The sequence below is a fragment of the Danio rerio genome, chromosome 1, assembly GCF_052040795.2.
Source record: "Danio rerio strain M-AB ecotype USA chromosome 1, GRCz13ab, whole genome shotgun sequence".
Classification (NCBI taxonomy): domain Eukaryota; kingdom Metazoa; phylum Chordata; class Actinopteri; order Cypriniformes; family Danionidae; genus Danio; species Danio rerio.
Genome location: NC_141021.1, coordinates 2,727,954 through 2,747,500, shown reverse-complemented (window position 1 = coordinate 2,747,500; position 19,547 = coordinate 2,727,954). Strand labels below are relative to the sequence as shown.

General features: G+C 36.8%; 1 protein-coding gene across 50 annotated transcripts in view; it reads right to left on the bottom strand.

The window, feature by feature from the left end:
* The window catches only part of mbnl2 (muscleblind-like splicing regulator 2), a 130,613-nt gene that overhangs the window by 18,209 nt on the left and 92,857 nt on the right, over nt 1-19,547 (bottom strand). For all 50 annotated transcript variants that reach the window (NM_001441830.1, NM_001441837.1, NM_001441832.1 and 47 more), the window contains 3 exon segments: nt 8,305-8,559; nt 13,053-13,253; nt 13,723-13,887. In NM_001441830.1, the coding sequence (NP_001428759.1) occupies nt 8,305-8,559; nt 13,053-13,253; nt 13,723-13,887 (621 nt within the window).

Here is a 19,547-nt window from a genome sequence, read left to right as displayed (position 1 = left end):
ATGTTGCTAACTAACAATAAACCAGTTAAAACATAACAAAATACAGCATAACACAAAAATATTTAGTTAAAACTTTCCATTTAAGTTATATTTCTGCACTCAAATATGATTATGAGCTTCCTGCAATGCAATCTAGGATGCAATACTATATAAAGGACTTGTGGCGTGCATTTCCAGAAAACAAGCTAAAGATATGTGCTAGAATACTCTAGTTGTGTCCAAGTAGGCAGATCAGTTGGTTGGGGAACAGAGCATGTATATGTAGACTTTTAGTAAACATCAGAATCAGATGCACTTTAATTGTGCTATGCTTTCTTGTAAGCAAGAGTTGCATGTTTTGTTCTCCTCCGCCAACATAGAGAACCATTAAAATAAATATGCCACCCACAGGAATTTATCATACAGAATTACATAACCTGCCATTGAGGGGGGGGCGGGACAAAACAAAGAGAAACGAATGAAAGAACTGCATCATCTGACTTTAAATGCTTTCTCTAGGGTCACATTTGGGTCGGGCGCAGGGATCGATTGCTTCTGCTTTCCTACAGTGTCCTGATTTGAACCCTAGAGAACAAAAAAAAACCTGCTCTGGTTTCTGCATGGTCATTACATCATAATCAGGGACGCCGCACCTTAAGGCTAACAGCGTTTTTACCCTGAAGCCAAAGCTGCTGGTTTATCTCAGGTCGCCATATGCTTGGGAAAACCTGGGCCTTTATTTTGTTCACTGTCATTTTATTGTTATGGCTGGCGAGCTGATACTGTCCTTGCATCCCTGTCCGACCCAGCCGCCTCAGTGGAAAAAAAGACAAAAGGTTTAGGGCAAAAGCGAAAATGGTGCAAACAGCAAAACGAATGAGGCTAAGCATGTGAGTGCCATGACAGCAAACGCGGCAAAGTAAAACCACACCAGCGTGAGATGTGGAAGCGGGAAAGCTTGCTGCTGAATACCGCGTCTACACCATAAGCAAGCGACGCCACCAAATTAGATGTGTACAGTTATAGTAATATAAAATAAGACACTTCCATTCAAACTTGACAAGCTTTTTTATATTTATTGTATTGCATTTGTCGTTGAGAATTTGCAATGATGACAGTTTTGTTAACTTAAACAGGAGTTTACTTGTGTTGCATTGTGTGTATAAAACAATACAGCAGCACACAAATAGCTAGGTAAGATGTTTTAGATTTTAGATCTTTTATCTAAAAGTCGAGTCGCTTATCCAAGTTTTAGGAACAACCAATAATAACTTGACTTCTAGTTGATTATTTAGTATCAGAAGTGGCTTATATGAAAGGCAAAAGCCTCTAGATTACGCTTATTTGACCAAAATAAAATACGATGATGTCTTTATTTTTAATTATTTAATTAAGACAGTAAGGTTATTGACTTTGCTTTAACAAAAGTCTCATCACTGAACAGAAATAATGTCCAGTATAGATTATAAAGTCCTGCTGCAATGGAGACAGAATGAATATTGTGTCTGACTCCATCATGAGCTTGGAGGACTGCATCCATACATCTCTGACATGACTCACATCACTGATTAATAAAGGCATCTGGAATGAAGAAGAAAGCGTTCCTGCAGGACTCCCAGAGTTCATCAAGACTCTTTGTGTTCATCTTCAATGCCTCTTCCTTCGTCTTACCCCAGACATGTCTGGTGACTGGGCTGGCCAATCCTGGAGCAGCTTGACCTTCTTTGCTTTCAGGAGCTTTGATGTGGAGGCTGAAGTATGAGAAGGAGCGCTATGCTGCTGGAGAATTGTCCCTCTCCTGTGGTTTGTAATGTAATGGGCAGCACAAATGTCTTGATACCTTTGATAGCTGTTGAACTTCCAGATCTCTCGCACGCCCCCTTACTGAATGTAACCCCAAACCATGATTTCTCCTTCACCAAACTTGACTGATTTCTGTGAGAATCTTTGCTCCATGTGGGTTCCAGTAGGTGTTCTGCAGTATTTGTGATGATTGGGATGCAGATCAACAGATGATTCAGGGGAGAAATCCACCTTCTGACATGTTTCCCAATGATCAACTAGAAGTCAGGTTATTATTTGTTGCTCTTACAACTGAGATCGACAACAAGAGTTTTGTCAGGTAGTGTATATACTGCACTGCATTTGTTGTCGCACTGGGAATTTGCAAGGAAGAAAGTTTGTCCATTAAAACAGGAGGTTTCTTGTGTCGCATTGGTTGCATTGAGGGCTCGCTTTCAGCAGTATCAAAAGTTGTACAAACTGTATCTACACAATGATGAGATTTGTCGATTTTTTGCCTTTTTAAATATTTTGTATTTAGAAGCAATGCAGTTTTAAAGTGCATAGCTTTTGTGTGGTGTAGATAAATAATTGTGCACGATAACAAACTCAATTACTTCTATAATAATCAACAAAGCTTGGGAGCTTTGCTGCATTTCATCATTCTCTTCCCTTAATTATAATGGAAAGGATCTAGTTTAGTTGCGTCACATTCCTTGCATGCGGTGTAAGCAAAACGAGCCCATTATAAATAACAAATCTGCAGTATCTGGTCTACAAGCATGTAATAATGAGTTTTATTGCGTCACACCAATCGTAATGTGGACAGTTATGCTGATTATCACAGAAGCAATCTAGTTTTTCTACATTGCTGACTTGCAATGTAGGCAAAACTCAGTTGCTCTAATTTCAAACAACAAATCTGTTTGCACTGCAAATGCGCAATATTGGCTTGATGCATCGCTCGCAGTGCACATCGTTTTATTGGTTTTAAAGGGTGAATTGCAGTTTTGATGCACTGCTTACCTGCAGTGTAGACAAAACAAGAACGCTCATCATAATTCAATAAATCTGTCTAGACGTCAAGAGAGCAATGCAAGAAAACTGCAGGCATGCAGAGATTAACAGTTATTGATAGCATGTACTCTAATTGAAGCCACGTATGTCACAAGATGCAACAAAACTCACGGCTTGCAAATTACACTACATGGATCTCTATTGTGAGTTGATTGCTCACTTTCACCTTGGAAAGCTGCAAGTGAGCAATGCAAAAAAAAAAAAAAAAAAAAAAAAAAATATATATATATATATATATGTATATATATATATATATATATATATATATATATATATATATATATATATATATATATATATTTGATGCTTTATGGATTGCAAGTTGCAACAAAAACTGACATCACTGGTAAATGAAACAACACAAAACTCAGTAATGTAGTTTTGCCGCATAGCTTGAAGCATAGAAAACTACAGGGCCGAGAGAGCTTAACGCGCTGCAATTTGAGAAAGCACATGCAATTACACAAAACACCAGCAAATAAAGAAACGATCTTCATCAATTTGACAGCACACGTGTTGTAACTCGGTCACAACACTTGCAAATATCCAGGTAACACGACCAAAATGTTTCAAGAGGACCCAAAAACATGACGGACCCTGCTGAGATATGGATGTTACTATGTCGGGTAATCAGGATATTAAAATAAACGAAAAACAACTCACCTTTCCAACCCAGGCTCATTCTGAAAACGTAGTCCCGTGGACGTTTCTGGAGGCTACGAGATACGTCTCGGGAGGTACGTATTTTTGCAGTTTTTGAGAATCTGCGAGAAGCTGTTGTGTGTGCTTCTTCATATGTCAAATGTGTCTCGCGAGTGCCGTTCGCGCCCGTGCTGTTCTTAAGCAAACCCACCAGAGGCCGCTGTTGAACCACTGTCTGACTGACTGAATGATTGACTGGGCGACCGGCCAATCGTCTGACCCACCCTCCTCCTTCCCTAAACCCAATTAATTTTAGCGATTGACCCGCCCGCCTGCTTAGTTCCCTAAACCCAACCGGCGATTTACAAAATCAATCCAGAAAAAGAAAAGCCCTCATCTGATTTTTACCACGTTTTCAGATTTGACCTCATTCTCACCTTGTTATTTACTTTATTTATTGGATTCTGTTTTTGTCTGACCTGATTTCTGGAATCGCTCTTCCCCTGACTCGAACCCAGTCGTTGTCGTCATCGAGCTCCTCTCTGTGTCTCAAGTACGCCGACGTACAAGACGAGCTAACAGGACAAACTGGTTGCAGCAGGAAAGCCCTCCACACGGAGGTAAGCAGTCAGCCTCTAAGCGCGAAAAGGAACGGCATCATACCGGCCCGTAGCGTTCGCTTAAATAATGAAATGCAGCCATACGTACCTCTGGCTACATAATTCGCGGTCTCCAGAAACGTCCACGGGACTATGCTTTCAGAATGAGACTGGGTTGCACCTTTCAAAGACCACCAATCACTTCACTGAGCAACAGTCACGGCATAGTAACACATCCATAACTCGGCAGGGTCCGTCATGGTTTTGGGTCATTTAGAAACATTTCCGTTGTGTTATGTTTTGCCTACATTGCAAATTGATGAAGATTGTTTCTCTATTTGCTGGTGTTTTATTGTAATTGCATGTGCTTTCTTAAACTGCAGTGTGTTTAGTTCTCTCGGCCACTGTAGAAAATGGTAAATATAGAATATTCCAATAATCAATCAAAGAAGAAATGCAACAAAACTAATATCGCACACATGCAGACACTGCAATGCATTGAATGTTATAATTAAAGTCATATATATAGCGAGTGCAAAACTTTTTAGTTTAGTTGCAAACTCCGTCGCTCGCTTGCAAAGTGTAGACACGTTAAAACTGAGAATTGAGAGCAACCTGGCGTGCATCCAAAGATGCAGTTTGGCTTGGATAATAGATGAACCTGTGCATTCATGTCAGTTTGGCATCAAGATGTCATCCATCTCCTTAATTTAATCTTGACTGATTTGAGGAGAGTAGACCTCCCATTGGGCAGAGAAATGGGGAAGTAAGCCGCCCCGTGACCTTGTGCAGTCAAGGGTGTAAGCAAAAAAGCTTTTAAGCCATCGAGCTTATTATATTAATATCCTATACCTAATAATGATGGCATCAGTACAGTAGGAGATGGATAAGAAGGGTGAGGGATTTTATAACACGCCTGTCTTCCTGCTCGTCTTTTTTGTCTTCTCTCTTTTACTAACACTGTTTTAATAGGACTAAAATCCTCCAGGGATGAGATAAGGGAGTCGACACAGATTTGGCACGCAACCCCACCCAGATTCTGGAGATGGGTCATGGCTATATAATAATAAAGCAGTGCTCCACATTTAATGTGCTAACATCATCAGATAGATCTCAATCGTGATCTCAACATGTGTTGTCAATTGATTTTATGGTGCGCACAGAACCGAAACCGTTTTCACAATTCTAAGCACTGCCTTAGTTAGGATTCAATTCTGCTGTAAATTAAATGCAGCTGATGAGTAGGCCCAAACGGAATCTGCGCACGCAGAAATGATCACTGAATCTGTTTATTTACTTATGTAAATAATTATTTAGTCATTTTTTATATTCATTTCAGCAGTATTATTCACTAATATGCAAATGTTTATATGATTCATTCACAATACTGTTAGTAAAGTAATATCCTTCTGTACACTCTCAGAAAAAATGGTTCAATGTTGTACCAAAGAAGGTGCAAACTGGAGCAGTACCTTTTTATGGGACAGAATTGTACCTTAAGACAAAGAAGAAGAGAGAAGAGAATTTGTACTATTGCAGTTTGTACCTTTAAGGTACAATTTGTACCATGGGAAACCAAAATTTACCTTTGGTTTTTAAAACCTGCGGATACAATATTTTACCTTCATCAAAGATACAAATCTGATCCATAAAGATACCACCACTGTTGCCAACTATTTTCCAAAAGGCGATAAGATCTGCACAAAAAGTTGATAAAAGTCGATAGATTACGTCATGGTTTAATTTGCATATTACTGACATCATCACTTTCCACCGTTTCTGTTTGTTTAACAGCCTATGGTCAATTAAGGGGTACACATTTCATTCATTCATTTTCTTGTCGGCTTAGTCCCTTTATTAATCCGGAGTCGCCACAGCGGAATGAACCGCCAACTTATCCAGCAAGTTTTTATGCAGCGGATGCCCTTCCAGCCGCAACCCATCTCTGGGAATTGTACGCATGTCAATTTAACTAAAATTATTGCTGTTTGAACACAGTATATCAGTATAGAGAATTTGCAGTAATCTCTCAGACGTAATAAACTCAGACAAGTTCTGAATCGGTCACTAAAATATCTGTGATTGTGAACAAGGAAAGAATCAACGGTCAAATTAAATTGTTAAAATAAAGGAGAAGCAGATCGGTTTGACTGTAGAAGGGAAATACATTCACACTGCTGCAGGTGCTAAATCATTTCACTGTCAGGCTGCAGGTGGGAGAGGCTGCTGTACGAGGACTGGGCCGCCTGTCAGTGCTCTATAGAGGCTCTAGAGAGGGGCCGGCGGCATCAACCGCTGCTCGTTGAGGAGAGTAGAGACGGTACAGTATGGACAAATGACCGTCTATAAAAATCTACAGTAACACACAAAAAAGTCGCTAGATTTGTCGCTAGTCGCTTTTTTGAAAATTTGCCGCTTGGGGGGTCTGAAAAGTCGCTAAGTTGGCAACACTGGGTACCACCACAATGACAAGACACTTTGTACCTTAACAGTATCAAAAATGCTCACCAAACATTTATTAAACAACGCCTTAAAAGTTTAGTTTAGTATACCTATAGTTTTATGGTTTACCAGTTGTTTTGTATTATTGTATTATAGAACTTAATAATTATTGCTTATAAGTTTCTTTAAACATATGCTTTTAAATGATGATTCGGTAACACTTTATAATAACTACACACTATAAATCATTTAATATATAGCAAATAGTCAATTCATTATCTTTAAACATTAACTCTACACTAATAAGCTTTAGTAAGCAGTTTATAACTGCAGCTATAAATGCTCTATTCTTGTCTTATAAGCACCTATATAATGTGCTTAATATTTATATTTTCATACTTAGTTAATGATTTATTTTTCATTACTAAATTAAGTATCGCAATATTTACAAACAGTTTATTATCTATTTAAAGATACACAAATGAAACTACTTCAAATGAAAAATAAATCTTTGCAACCTGATCTAAAATAAAATCACTGTAGAGTTTAAACGTTGCATCTTATTATAATTGTTAAATTATTATATTGTTGTTGTTGTTTTATCCAGTTTTATGTCGTATTTTGACACTCCTGTTACATTTACATTTAGTCATTTAGCAGACGCTGTTATTCAGCAATGTTTAAACTTTACAGTAATTTCACTTTTTAGAAAAGATTGCACAGATTATCGTTCATTTGATTCTGAGCCTTTATTTGTCATTTATAAGGGATTTATAAAGCATGAATAGTCCTCACTTTAGATTAGGTCACAAAACTGCATGAAGTTGAGTTAATAAAGCATTTATTAACATATTAGTTAACTATTAGTATATCCCTGAATGATAAGACATATAAATGTTGATTTCAATAGTTTATTAATCATTTACTAACTCATTCTGAATGATCCTAAAAACCCTCTACTACTCTTAAATACAACTGGTTTGTAAATAATGCAATACTTAAGTTAGTAATGAAAAACAAATCATTAACCAAGTATGAAAATACAAGTATTAAGCACATTATATAGGTGCTTATAAGTCAACAATACAGAGTTTGTAGCTGCAGTTATAAACTGCTTACTAAAGCGTATTAATGTAGAGTTAATGCTTAACAAATAATGAATTCACTAGATAATAATTCTTAGTAAATGATTATTAGTGTGCAGTTAATATAAAGTGTTGCCGATGATTCTTGTTTTATTATGGAAATATTTCATAAAAATATTATGCCTTTCCAGTTATATTGTTTTTCATAAATATTGTAATAAAGGAGTTGTGCAACACTTTTGTACCTTTTATATGGGAACAATCGTGTACCTTCATTTCAGTTGTACCAGAAGACTATCATTAGTGGTTCCATATAAGGTAAAATGTTTACAAAGGTACAAAACTGTTCCTTAAGGGACATTATTTGTACCATCGAGTACCACCTTTTCTTCTGAGAGTGTAGATGTATTATATGAGACTGGCTTTGTTAACCAAACAAGTGTCTCTTATTGGATTTGCATTGTAAAACTTGAATTATTTTTATGTATTAAGGTACTTAACACTCAAAACCATTGAGCATCAATTTTGTAGATTTTGTGCAGAAAGAGCGAAAACATATCCGCAGATTCTGTCTGGCCCTACTGATTAGGCACAGTGGTGTCGTTTAAAAACCTATACACACAATTCATTTGCACTACATGACTGTATAAACATACATCATCAGTATTGGTGTGATTTGAATACTGCGACGGGCTCACCATGGCTGCAGCGGCGGCCTGCGCTGCGACGGCGGTCTGGTTGGCCTGATGCTGCGCTGCTTTGATCTTGGCCTGCAGGTGCGCTGGAGGGTGGAAATACTTGCACTTCTCGCGTGAGCAGCGGCTCTTGATGTAGTCCATGCACACCGTGACCGTGTTGTCGCTCGTGTCGATCATCGGGCTGTCGCTAGGATGGGCGAAGCGGCAGTCGGTCTCGCCGCGCGCGCAGTTACCCCGCTGAAACTCACGGCACACCTGCCGTTCGCGGACGCAAACCAACACACGCAGACAAAACAAACAGGGAACACAACAGAAATATGCAAACAGAAACATGAGTCACTGAAGTTTCAAAGCGGTCATGTATGAGCACAGGTAGAGTAAATAAACACACACGGAGATGAGTATTAACAGCCTCACTGTGTAGGAGGCCGCTTATTATCACACACATCAGTCAGTTGCTAAGTGATCGCACATTTACATGAACACTATTCAGCTGTTATTGTTTCAGCCACACTGATCGCTTACTTGTGAGGAGGCTCTGAATTGAGGAGCCTTAATCTCATTCTTTCCTGCTATGAACTTCCTATCTACTTCACTATCAAAGACTGTACATAATTCTGGCTTCCACACAATTCCTTCATGTTGTCCCAAGGCAAAAGGATTAAGTTAACCTAATTGTTTTAGCTAATTCAAGTGGATTAAACATAAAATAATTTTGTGAAACCTCCAGAATTGTATTGGTGCAGCTTATTTTAAAATGAGTCATTTGAACAAGCAGCAAAAATGATTGTTTGAGTGAATCTGCCAACCTGATTTCACCAAGTAGCACATGTTCCTGAATTAACATCTATGTTGATCCTGATGCAACATTCCAATCAGCCAATCAGATTTAAGGGACATGTTTTAGGGTAGGCTTACGATTAGGTTAATGCACTTCCACATGATTGTTATCCAACAATTAGTTCCCTCTGATTTTGGTAATAATGTACAGTTATGGTTGGGTTTAGGGGTAGGGAATAGGTATGGATCACGTTTTCCAACAAAAATGATGTTCCAGGATCAACATAAATGTTAATCCAGGATCGCATCCTACTTTGCAAAAACACAACATGCTCTTTGTTCAGCGTTTTACAGACAGTGATGGTAATATTTACATTCTGAATTATAGATTGTCTCCTTTCTCACATACAGGCAAAACTATTAGCCCTCGTGAGAAATTGCATTTCTATATGAAATATTTCCCAAATGCTGTTTAACAGAGATTTCTGCAATACATTTATTATTATTATTATTATTATTACTATTATTATTAATAATATTACTACTATTATTATTATTATTACTATTATTATTATTAATATTATTATTATTATTATTATTATTAATATTATTATTACTATTACTATTGTTATTATTACTATTATTATTACTATTATTATTATTATTATTACTATTACTATTATTATTATTACTATTATTATATTATTACAATTATTATTACTATTATTATTATCATTACTACTATTATTATTATTATTATTATTATTAATATTATTATTACTATTACTATTGTTATTATTACTATTATTATTATTACTATTATTATTACTATTACTATTATTATTATTACTATTATTATATTATTACAATTATTATTACTATTATTATTATCATTACTACTATTATTATTATTATTATTATTATTACTATTATTATTATTATCATTACTACTATTATCATTATTATTATTACTATTATTATTATTATTATTATTATCATTACTACTATTATTATTATCATTACTATTATTATTATTATTACTACTACTACTACTACTCCTCATCCTCCTACTCCTCCTACACCACTACTACAACAACAACAACAATAGTTTGCAGGATACTAGTATTCAGCTTTAAGGGGCAATTTAAAGATGTAACAAGGGTAATTAGGTTAACTAGGTAGGTCACTGGACAACAGTGCTTTGTTAGTAGCCAATTGGAAAAAAAAATAAGGGGCATTTTTTTTCCAGCCAAACTAAAAGAAATAAGACTTTATCCAAAAAACAATATAGGAAACACTGCGAAATCTTCTTTGCTCTGTTAAACATCAACTGAAAAAGAATAGAAAATTCCCAGAAGGGCAAACAATTCTATCTAACTCTATCTTAGCATGTCGATTTGATTTGTCCCTTCATTACATTAAATTTAGACTGGTCTGTTTGTCATATATTTGAATAATAAAATAGATTTTTTGATGATGACATTGTTCAAACATTTAACATTAATAATCTAATGGCAGTGATTATGCTAATATTCACATACTGAATTATGATTTGTCTTCTAGTTCAGATTGGTATTTTCTTTATTCTGAATATGTTTTGGCCACATTTACAGAACTGTATACCAATTTATGAATAGTCTCTGCTTGGAACATAATTGCTTTTTTTGTATGTAACTATACTAAATTATGGCTGGTCTTTATATTTATGTTGGGCCTTTTCTCTCTCATGTATTTGCATATTGAATCATGATTGGCCCTTTCTTCATCCTGAATTCATCTGATTGGAGTTTTTAACATAATTGAATATGGACTATGATTGTTGTTTCTTTGAATGATGATTGGTCTTTTTGAAAATAAAATCATGTATATTCAGTTATGACTGCTCTGTTGTTTTGTTCTTTCTTTACATTTATGATAGCCTTTTTCTCTATTACATGCATTTAAATTACGATTTCTCTATTCTTCATTCTCAGTAATGATTATTCCTTTCTTTAAGCTTTTCTTTTCGTAAGCTTTATTTCTTTATAGTTGTATGACATTTTCTCTATTTAAATACTGAATTATAATTAATTGTTTCTTTACTGCATTATTTAGTATTATTTCTTGCATCACTCTTTTTGTTAATGATTGGCATTTCTCTCATACATTTACTTGCATACTGGATTATAACTGATCTGCTCTTTGTTTGATTCATTATTTATACTGAATCAAAACTGGTCTTTTTTGTTGTTTGCATATTTTTGCATACTGAAATATCCTCCCAAAATATTTCACTGTTTAATGATTGTTCTTTCCTTTGTGTTTATTTCCAAACTCAATTTCCGAAGGTCAAACATAACTTTGAGAATTCATTTTGAGGCCAAATATTATAGTATTTATAAGGGCTGCACAATTTATAACACATTTATAACAATCACGATAATAGTATAAACATTTATCTAAATTTACATAGTACTATCTAAATTTGACCAATCAGATGGAGCCTCACTATCTTCAGCCTCGCCTCACCAGTAGTTGCTGTTCTGCTATTGGCTGGAGCGCCCCAAAGCTGAACCCAGAGCTGACAATAAACACTTATAATGACAAAAGCCAATCAAAGTCAGAAGTTTTCGCTCATTCATAGTTATTTTAGGACTAAATGTTTGCATATTTTTGCATACTGAAATATCCCTCCAATATTTTTCACTGTTTTATGATTGTCCTTTTCTTTGTGTTTATTTCCATACTGAATTTCCGAAGGGTCAAACATTTTGACTATAACTTTTGAGGCTAAAAATTATAGTATTTATTAGGGCTGCACAGTTTATAACAAATTTATAACAGTCATGATAATAGTATATGCAACTGTCTAAATTTATATAGTATTATCTCAATTTGACCAATCAGATGGAGCCTTTCTATATTTAGCCCCGCCTCCCCAGTAGCAGCTGTTTTGCAATTGGCTGGAACGGCACATTTATTAAAAAAATAAACACTTACAATGACAACAGCCAATCAGAGTCAGAATATCTGCTGGTTTTTACTCATTTATAGTTCTTCAAAGACTAAATGATTTTGTTTTTAGTCTGAATAAGATCTGAAAAATGAATATACCTTGTATATTTCAATATCAATATCAAATAAAAAGTGATTAGAAAACATAGCTAATAAAAATAGCATTATTGTAGGGAAATGTTATGTCATAAGAAATATCTGTCACACTTTAATTTTAAGGATTTATTAGTTAATATTAGTTAATATATTTAGTAACATGAACTCAGTATAAACAATATTTGTGTAGCATTTATTAATCGGTTCAACATTTACTAATGCATCATTAACATCTAAATGCATGCTTATTAACATTGGTTAATGCGCTGTGAGATAACATGAGCTGAATGATTTTATCTTCGTTAACTAACATGAACAGTTTCTGTAATAAATGTACTGTTCATTAATTGTTCAGGTTAGTAAATGCATTAACATTAACTAAAACAGGGCTGTCCAAACTCGGTCCTGGAGGGTCGTGTCCTGCTGAGTTTAGTTCCAACTTGCTTCAACACACCTGCCAGGAAGTTTCTAGTGTATCTAGCAAGAGCTTGATTAGATGATCCAGGTGTGTTTGATTAGAGCTGGAGCTAAACTCTCCAGGACACCGGCCCTCCAGGACCGAGTGTGGACACCCCTGAACTAAAACAACCTTATTGATAAAGTGTTACCGTTTAAACAATACTCAACAACTATATCATATATTTTTCCTAGTATTTATTGTGTGTTTTAACAAAATTAATCACTTTGCGAGCAATATATAAACGCCAATTATATGTCAGTAATAGATTTAGCTAATAGACTGAACTAGACTTTCATTTAACCTGCCATGAGACTGTGCTCTGCATTTCTGGTTGAGAACTGATGCGACTCCTCTGCAGATTTCTCGAGTGTAACGTGTCTTTGTGTGAGTGTGTGTGTGTGTGTGTGAGACGCATTACCTCCAGCTTGTCTGTGCGCAGTAGTTTCTGCGTGGAGGACGAGCTGGGCACGCTGACTGGAGGACTGCCCGGGACGATGACTGGGGTGCTGGGGAGCATCTCTGTGGGGACCAGACCCATGCCGTGGCTCATGGGAGTCAGATACGGCGCGTAACTCAGACCTGGGTTCGAGCCCAGACCTTGACTCACAGGAAATGTAGGCTGCGAAGAAAGATTATTATGATAAAACGACTATTTCCTCTTTTTTAATTACAAACTTATTCGGTTCCCTTCAGCTTAGTACCTAATTTAGTAGGGGTAGCCACAGCCAAATGAACCGCCAACTATTCCAGCATATGTTTTATGCAGCGGATGCCCTATTAACTGCAACCCAGTACCGGGAAACCCATTCACACTCATGCACTGTGGCCAATTTAGCTTATTCAATTCCCCTATAGCACATGTCTATGGCCTGTGGGGGAAGCCGGAGCACCCAGAGAGAACCCATGCCAACATAGGAAGAACATGCAAACTCCATAGAGAAATGCCGACTGACCCAGCCGAGGCTCAAATCAGTGACCTTCCTGCTGTGAGGCGACAGTGCTAACCACTGAGCCATTGTGTCGCCCACAATAATATATAAATGAGGCCCAATCAGTGTAAATGTGCATGGAGGTGTAGAGTTGTGTACCACTGGTTGCATGGTGGTGCCAGGGATCATGAACTGCATCTGCTGTGCCAGCATGGCTGCCGCCGTCTTCTGCTGGATGAGGTTGTTGCGTCCGTTGATTTCCAGCTGCGTCTTCAGATGTGCGGGTGGATGAAGGTACTTGCAGTTTTCTCTCGTACACCGACCCTAAACCAAGAAAGATCACAAACACCGTTAATATCAAGACAGGAATCAAAACGTTGCCTAAAATCTCCTGCAAGTAAAACCTCTAGAAAAAATATCCCTCAGATCAAAAAGTCTTCATTCACACGTCCAACATTTCAATATTTTAACCACATCTAATTCTTCCAATACTAAACCAGTTTCTATTTAGACTCAATTAATATCTCTTTATTTTTGCAATTTAAAAGCTATTTGACTTCCCAAAAATATAGTCAGACTCTTGCAGCTCATCCAGACAACTGCTGCCAGGATTCAGATCAGAAGCAGAAGATCAGAGCACATCACATCTGTCCTCAGGTCTTTACACTGGCTCCCAGTTACATTCAGAATAGAGTTTAAAGTATTATTACTTGTCTATAAACCACTAAATGGCCTAGGAGCTCAATACATTACAGATATGCTCACTCAATACAAACCTAACAGATCACTTAGATCTTTATGATCAAATAAACTAGAAATTCCAAGTGTTCAGCCAAAGCAGGGGGAATCACCCTTCAGCAACTAACAGCGCCCCCCACTGCTGAAATCAGCTTCCAGAAATGATCAGAAGTGCTCCAACATTAGGCACATTCACATCAAATACATCAGTTTAGCTGTGCCTTTACTGAATGAGCACTGTGCAATGTCCTACAGATCACACTATTATGTCCTTCTCTTCTTTTTCATTCTTTTATAACCTGGTCTAATCTCTGTTTAAATTATTTTAATCGCTTTTATTTTATTGTTTATGTACAGCACATTTAATTACCGTTAATAATAAACTTGCCTTAACTTGCCTATAGTAATTTAGCAATATAAAACGTTTGGCACGCAATATTTTTACAATAAATGTTTCTTTATATTATGCAGTAAATGATATGAACTAAGAGTAGCAAAATACTCTTTTATTTCTTGATAAGAATATGTATTTATATACATTTATTTTGCTGTTTTTTAATTATTGTTTATTGATTTATTTCTTATTTTATTTGTCATTTCTTATCTGTTCATTCATCTATTTTTTTATGTATGTTCTGCAAGAAGACTTGCTATGTGGGTTTATGCTCATAAAAGTGTTTCAAGAAAAAAAAAAAAAAAAGCAGAAATTGCACATTTGTAAACACCGGATGCTTTTCACTTGTGTTCCATAAATAAAGTTTATACAAAATGAATATATACAAAAAAACAGTAACACACACCTACTGCAACATACATGAATAAAGCTGCATCAATGCAGTGCTTCATACTTTAATATTAATAAAGTAGGCCAAAGTTAGAGGAATTTTCAGCGCAAGGTCAAGCGTGTGTTTGCATTAAAGCTCCACTGCAGGATATCCAGTGACACGGAGGCCGAACTGATCCTGAGATGTGAGAAACAGTGGAGGAGGGGTTAAAAACGCAGCGGTAGCACATACTGCGGACATGCAGAGACACAGACAGAGAATCTCACTGCCTCTGCAGATGCTGCGGCGCCCTGCAAGGTGTAAGATCTGGAGGTGCAAGATCTGCACCGTAACCTTCAGCACCATTATCAGGATGATCACAAGATCATTTAAAGGAGAACGAAGAACAAATCTATACATTACTGTAATACTTAAAAGACAATTGTGAGGACTTTTAGAAATGAAAACATTAAATTTACTTTCATTAATTACCAATCTTTAACTCTACGTTTAGTTGCATTATCTGTCAAATAAAAATGATCTTCATACACTGCTTAACTTTGAATAAAACAATTTCTGTCAACAGCCAGACATCACTAATATATTTGCTTCTGCAATTTGGATGCAAAATTAGATATATTCATTAATTCAGTCTCCTTCGGCTTAGTCCCTTAGTTATCAGGGGCCACCACAGCCAAATTATATATATATATATATATCTTAATTTGTATGTGATTTAATTTCTATCACAATTACGCTGTTAATTACATTTAATTAAATATGCATTTAAATTTTGGGGTTTAATTAATACAATAATATCAATTAATGCATTTTAATAAATTAATATATTGCATTTATTCATTTTCTTTTCGGCTTAGTCACTTTATTAATCCAGGGTCGCCACAGCGGAATGAACCACTAATTATCCTGCATATGTTTAACGCAGCGGATGCCCTTCTAGCTGCGACCCATCACTGGGAAACACCCATACACACTCATTCACATATACACTACGGACAATTTAGCTTACCCAATTCACCTATAGCGCATGTGTTTGGACTGTAGGGGAAACCGGAGCACCCGGAGGAAACCCATGTGAACACGGGGAGAACATGCAAACTCCATACAGAAATGCCAACTGAACTGACCCAGCCAGGTCTCTAACCAGCAACCTTTTTGCTGTGAGGAAATCGTGCTACCCACTGCACCACGTGACGCCCATTAATACATTTAATTTAATCAATTGGAGTGTAATTATTATTAACACTTCTATGTTTGGAAAAATGTGTTATGCTGCTTTATATTATAAAGGAAATTCAAATGCAACTAAAACCCATTGCATCTATTGTTTTTCTTAAAGTGAAGTTTAATTATAAACTAAGCCCAGCATTACTCAATTTCACCAATCAGACGATTCCTAAGCCAATATAAATACCCTGAGTTCCATATGACAGCCATCTTCATTTGAAGAATCCCCCCTTCCACCCCTACTACTCCTCCTTTCCTTTATGGGTGGCACGGTGGCCCAGTGGTTAGCACTGTTGCCTCACAGCAAGAACGTCACTGGTTCTAGTCCTTACCAAGCCAGCCGACGTTTCTGTGTGGAGTTTACACGTTCTGCCCACGCTCACATAGGTTTCCCCCGAGTTCCCTTGTTTCCTCCCTTCATCAAAAAACAAGCAACTTAAGTTATTTAACTAATCTAAATAGGCACCATAACACGCGCTACTAGTAAGTAGTTATCTCTCAAGAGCAATATGAACTATATGTTCATTAGCGACTACAGGAGGGGAGTTTCCCAGATCTACCTGGGCTCAATCTCCCCTCTCGCCTTGCAAACGGGAGGGAGCCCCGGGCTCGAGGATCTTATGAGAGATCTTATCAGGGCTCTCACCCGGGACAGCATGTCAAACACACTTTATAATCAATCATCAGCTAAGTGTGAACTTTTGAAATGGCTTCAAATTGATTTTATAAATCTTTATTGATAATTTAGGTGCTTTAAAGAAGTTACATGCTGATAACCGGTTTCAAAGTTTACCGTGGTTTAGAAAAGTCAAGGTTTTAAAACCACTAAAGTACTCTGAAATTCCATTCCTAAGGTATATGAAAGTTTTGTTTTCGCATGTTTTCACAACTTTTTTTATTTAGTTTTTTAGGACAAGAGTATCTCCAGCCAAAAAAGAAGCTCTACATCAAAAGCTACTGGTTCAAAATATTTTAAATGTTTCTTAAAATAAAATATACTGTGTTCAACGGGGGAAAAAGTAGCTTTTTATGCAGACATTTAAAAGGAATTTAATTGGAGAAGCAATCACAACACCGTGATACTGTAAAATCATGATATTTTTATCCAAGGTAATCTTATACCAGATTTTGATTTGATAATGCTCTGTCAATATAAACTCTTTTTGCTATTAATATTCATGTCAAATGCATCAAATATTATTGTGAAAGTCCAAGCGCATACATGCTAAAAATGAATATAAAAACCAATAATGCCATTACACTTACAGATAGTCTGTGCAAACAATAATATAAAACCTCCGGACTGATGCACATTTGCATGCATGTACTGAAGCGTTTCCATTTGGGAATAACTGAATACATTTAAGAGCTGCAGCTGTCAAAAATCACATGCAATAAATTATTCGAACACTACGACAGAATGAAAATGTCAAAAATGAAAGCAGCATAAAAGGATCTGTATTGACACAATGTCTTTGTGCTTATTTCACCGTTCTTTATTTGATCATCATAACATTTGTCCTCATCAAGGGCATCAGTAGCCCATATAAGCTCTGGTTTACTCTCTGCATTGTTGCAGGAAGACACAAATCCCTTGGAAAACATCTTGAGAAGCGCTGGCAGGAATGTGCGTGGTCAGCTTATCTGAGCTCTTCCTTGCTTGTGCTGCTTTATGACAACAAGGATAAAAGCGCAAGATGTCCAGGTATCCTTCCTTACTCAGATTACAATGGCGATAGTGTGCTATAAATAACACCAAACTAGATCTAAACGGAGCACGGCTGTCATTTCACTGATCTCAGAACAGTTCAACATCGCTGAATCAGCTCACTGCAGCAACGCAAGCATCAGACTGCTGGAAATGCGCTCCAGATTGATCAGAGCCAAAACAACATCGCATTTGCAATCATTTAAAAGCGTTGTGTTATCGACTCAGTCACAGATTTGTGTTTCACTCACCAGACTAATTATTCATTATTGTGCACTCGTTGAACCCAATCATATCAAGGTGGAAACAAGAAAGATTTAACAAAATAACTGGTGCAATATCCCAGCTAAATTAAACACAACTGCTCCAAAAATTACGTTTTTTGAGGGTTATACTCCAGCCTGCAATGACTACAATTACATGGACATCAGTAATGGAATTATTTGTCTTAATCTGAATAAGACAATGATATGATTGAGGTGTTTACATGAGCTGCTTTTTAAATGTTCCTTTCATGATCCCGTTTTACAAGTTCTAGCACATAAATCGAATAACATCACTGCGTCACCACTCTATTCACGTTTCCTTCAGTTTCATGTAATTTCGAGTGTTTCATTTGTAATTTGTCGACTTTAACTGCCGTTCAGCACTTTCACTTTCATTTAGGAACATTTCATGCATGCCCCCACGACAAACGAGATATTAGATGCCAGTATGAACTGCCGGAAGAGTGTTGTTTTAATAGAGTTTGATACCGCACACCGAATGGGAAAAAAACAATTGCGATGTGTGTGTCTGTGGTCCTTCTCTGACTCGGCAGGTGCAGACAATAGTGTCAAACAGCCGTAAGTGTATGGAATATCCTATCACAAAAAGCGCCGACAATGCTACACGATGGTAATAGTTTGATTAAGGTGTTTATATGTCGGTACTGAACTTCAATAATGCGACTAAAATCATCAGACTCCACATGTCTTAATTCGTTTCTGTTTAGTTCGATCATGACTTTGTGAAGTTTCACAAACTAATTTCGAGAGGAGCACGTGATAGGATTGGCTACAGCTGATCCCTATCACTAATCAGTAACTAGCCAATCAGATCATTCTAAATTGAATTTAAATATCCAGCCTAAACTCCATTCCTCATCTTCATTTTGAAGATCATCCCTTCACCCTCCTCTATTTTAAATTCTGGCGACATGGTGGGTTAGCGGCTAGCACTGTTGCCCCACAGCAAGGAGATCATAAGTCCAAATGATAGCTGAGCCAGTGGACAAAGTTCAGAGTTTGCATGTTCTCCCTGTGTACACGAGGGTTTTCCCCGGGTACTCCGGTTCCTCCCACACTCAAAAAACATGCAACAAAAGTCAAAGTCACAATCACCTACTATGTACAACTGGCGCAGTTATCAAGAACTGCCTAATGTCGTATCCCTCCTAATGCTTATTGACCAGGCGGGAGCCTTGGGCTCATCTATTTCCGAGCTCAGGGTTCTCTCCCGGGACAGCATGCCAAACCTGCTAAAAT